The following is a 1,725-nucleotide window of genomic DNA, read 5'->3' on the forward strand; positions in this document are numbered from 1 at the left end:
TTGTATGCTAATCCATACTTTTGATTCATTTTTCTTATTTTTCAATTATTAACGATGTTTAGAACTGCCAAACGTAGCTTCTGATAATTATAAGAAAAATATTATCACTCACAGTGATTATATAATTTCAGCCACTCACCAAATTAAATTAGTGTTTTAATACAGGGGCATGGCTTTATCATGAGTAAATTACACATTTGAATTACTATTTCAGGAATAAATGAAAATATATCTTGGAAATCTACTGTTGATAGTCATAATGAAAATAACCATTCTTATTATGGTTACTGGGTATTTGCATCTAATAATTTCATTAAGTGTCAAATTATGTAGTCTTCATAGCAACCTTATAAGGCATACTATTTTATTATTTACACACATTCTTTACATATTAAAGAAGTAAACCATAGAGATATCAAGGGAATTATCAAAGTCTATTTCATTCAGAATCCTAAAGAACTAGGGATTATAGACACAAAAATGTATTAACAAAACCGTTAATATGTCTTTAAGGGAAGATTGTCTAACAATATTAATGCTTAAATTTATTGGAATAGTGTTTTTCAGGCATCAAAGCACATAGGGAAGATGTATAATACATGAAAGGTATATGCATGTGTGTGTGTGAGTGCAAACTCCTTTTTAAATTCTTATATTAACACAGAGTAAGGTAGAGAAGATATTGACACTTCATTTTTTTACATAAAGTCCAAGTTTTAAAGCAGTTAAGACATTTGTCGAAGAAATGACAAATTTCTGTAATTATCAATCTTTGTAGGAATTGAAATTGCTGAAGGCTGTTTTTAAATTTTATTCCCCAAATACAACAGTGTTATTCCAATCAGCCAGTTTCTGAATCACAGATAAATCCGAGAGAGACCTGGAAATCCACAGATTTACAAAGATTCATGTGGAATTTTGGTGCACAGCCAAAGTAACAGAAATGGAGGTAACAGAATACGGAGCACAAGGAATGAATTCAGAAGGTAGCCCAAAAATCTTCCCAAATGTTCACTTTTTTGCTTCTCTTTGTAGACTGAATCTTTGTCAACTGCATCCTACCTTCAACTACTGACCTAGTGATGAATAACACTGTGAATGAATTCATTCTGCTTGGGTTGACTCAGGACACTGAAAAGCAGAAAATAATATTTGTAATCTTCTTGATTCTTTACCTTTTGACACTACTGTGGAACCTTCTCATTGTGGTGACTATTAAGGCAAGTGTGGCCCTTGGGAGTCCCATGTACTTCTTCTTATCCTACCTGTCCTTTGCTGATGCCTGCTTTTCTACAACTACGGTACCCAGACTGCTTGTGGATGCTCTGTCTCAGAAGAAATCTATTTCCTACAATGAGTGCATGACCCAGCTCTTTGCAGTCCATTTCTTTGGGGGCATGGAGATCTTTGTCCTCATCCTCATGGCTTTTGATCGCTATGTGGCCATTTGTAAGCCCCTGCAATACACAACCATCATGAGCCAGCATATCTGTAGCATGATGGTGATTCTGGCCTGGGTGGGATCTGGTATCCACTCTTCAGCACAGATGTCCCTGGCTTTGCAATTGCCCTTTTGTGGTCCCAATGTGATTGACCACTACTTCTGTGATGTGCAACCATTGATGCTACTTGCCTGCATGGACACTTATGTGATAAATTTGCTAGTTGTTTCCAATAGTGGGACCATATGCATGGTGAGTTTCATAGTCTTGCTTATGTCGTATG

At 35.7% G+C, this 1,725-nt stretch overlaps 1 protein-coding gene across 1 annotated transcript in view; it reads left to right on the top strand.

The window, feature by feature from the left end:
* Positions 1-943: 943 nt before the first annotated feature.
* The window catches only part of LOC103210913 (olfactory receptor 4C11-like), a 1,788-nt gene continuing 1,006 nt past the window's right edge, over positions 944-1,725 (top strand). The window contains exons 1-2 of the mRNA XM_007956826.2: positions 944-986; positions 1,081-1,722. Coding sequence (XP_007955017.2) covers positions 944-986; positions 1,081-1,722 — 685 coding nt within the window. The remainder of the gene's footprint in view (positions 987-1,080; positions 1,723-1,725) is intronic.

Source organism: Orycteropus afer, unplaced genomic scaffold, assembly GCF_000298275.1.
Source record: "Orycteropus afer afer isolate SDZICR_OR568_19922 unplaced genomic scaffold, OryAfe1.0 scaffold00666, whole genome shotgun sequence".
Lineage (NCBI taxonomy): Eukaryota > Metazoa > Chordata > Mammalia > Tubulidentata > Orycteropodidae > Orycteropus > Orycteropus afer.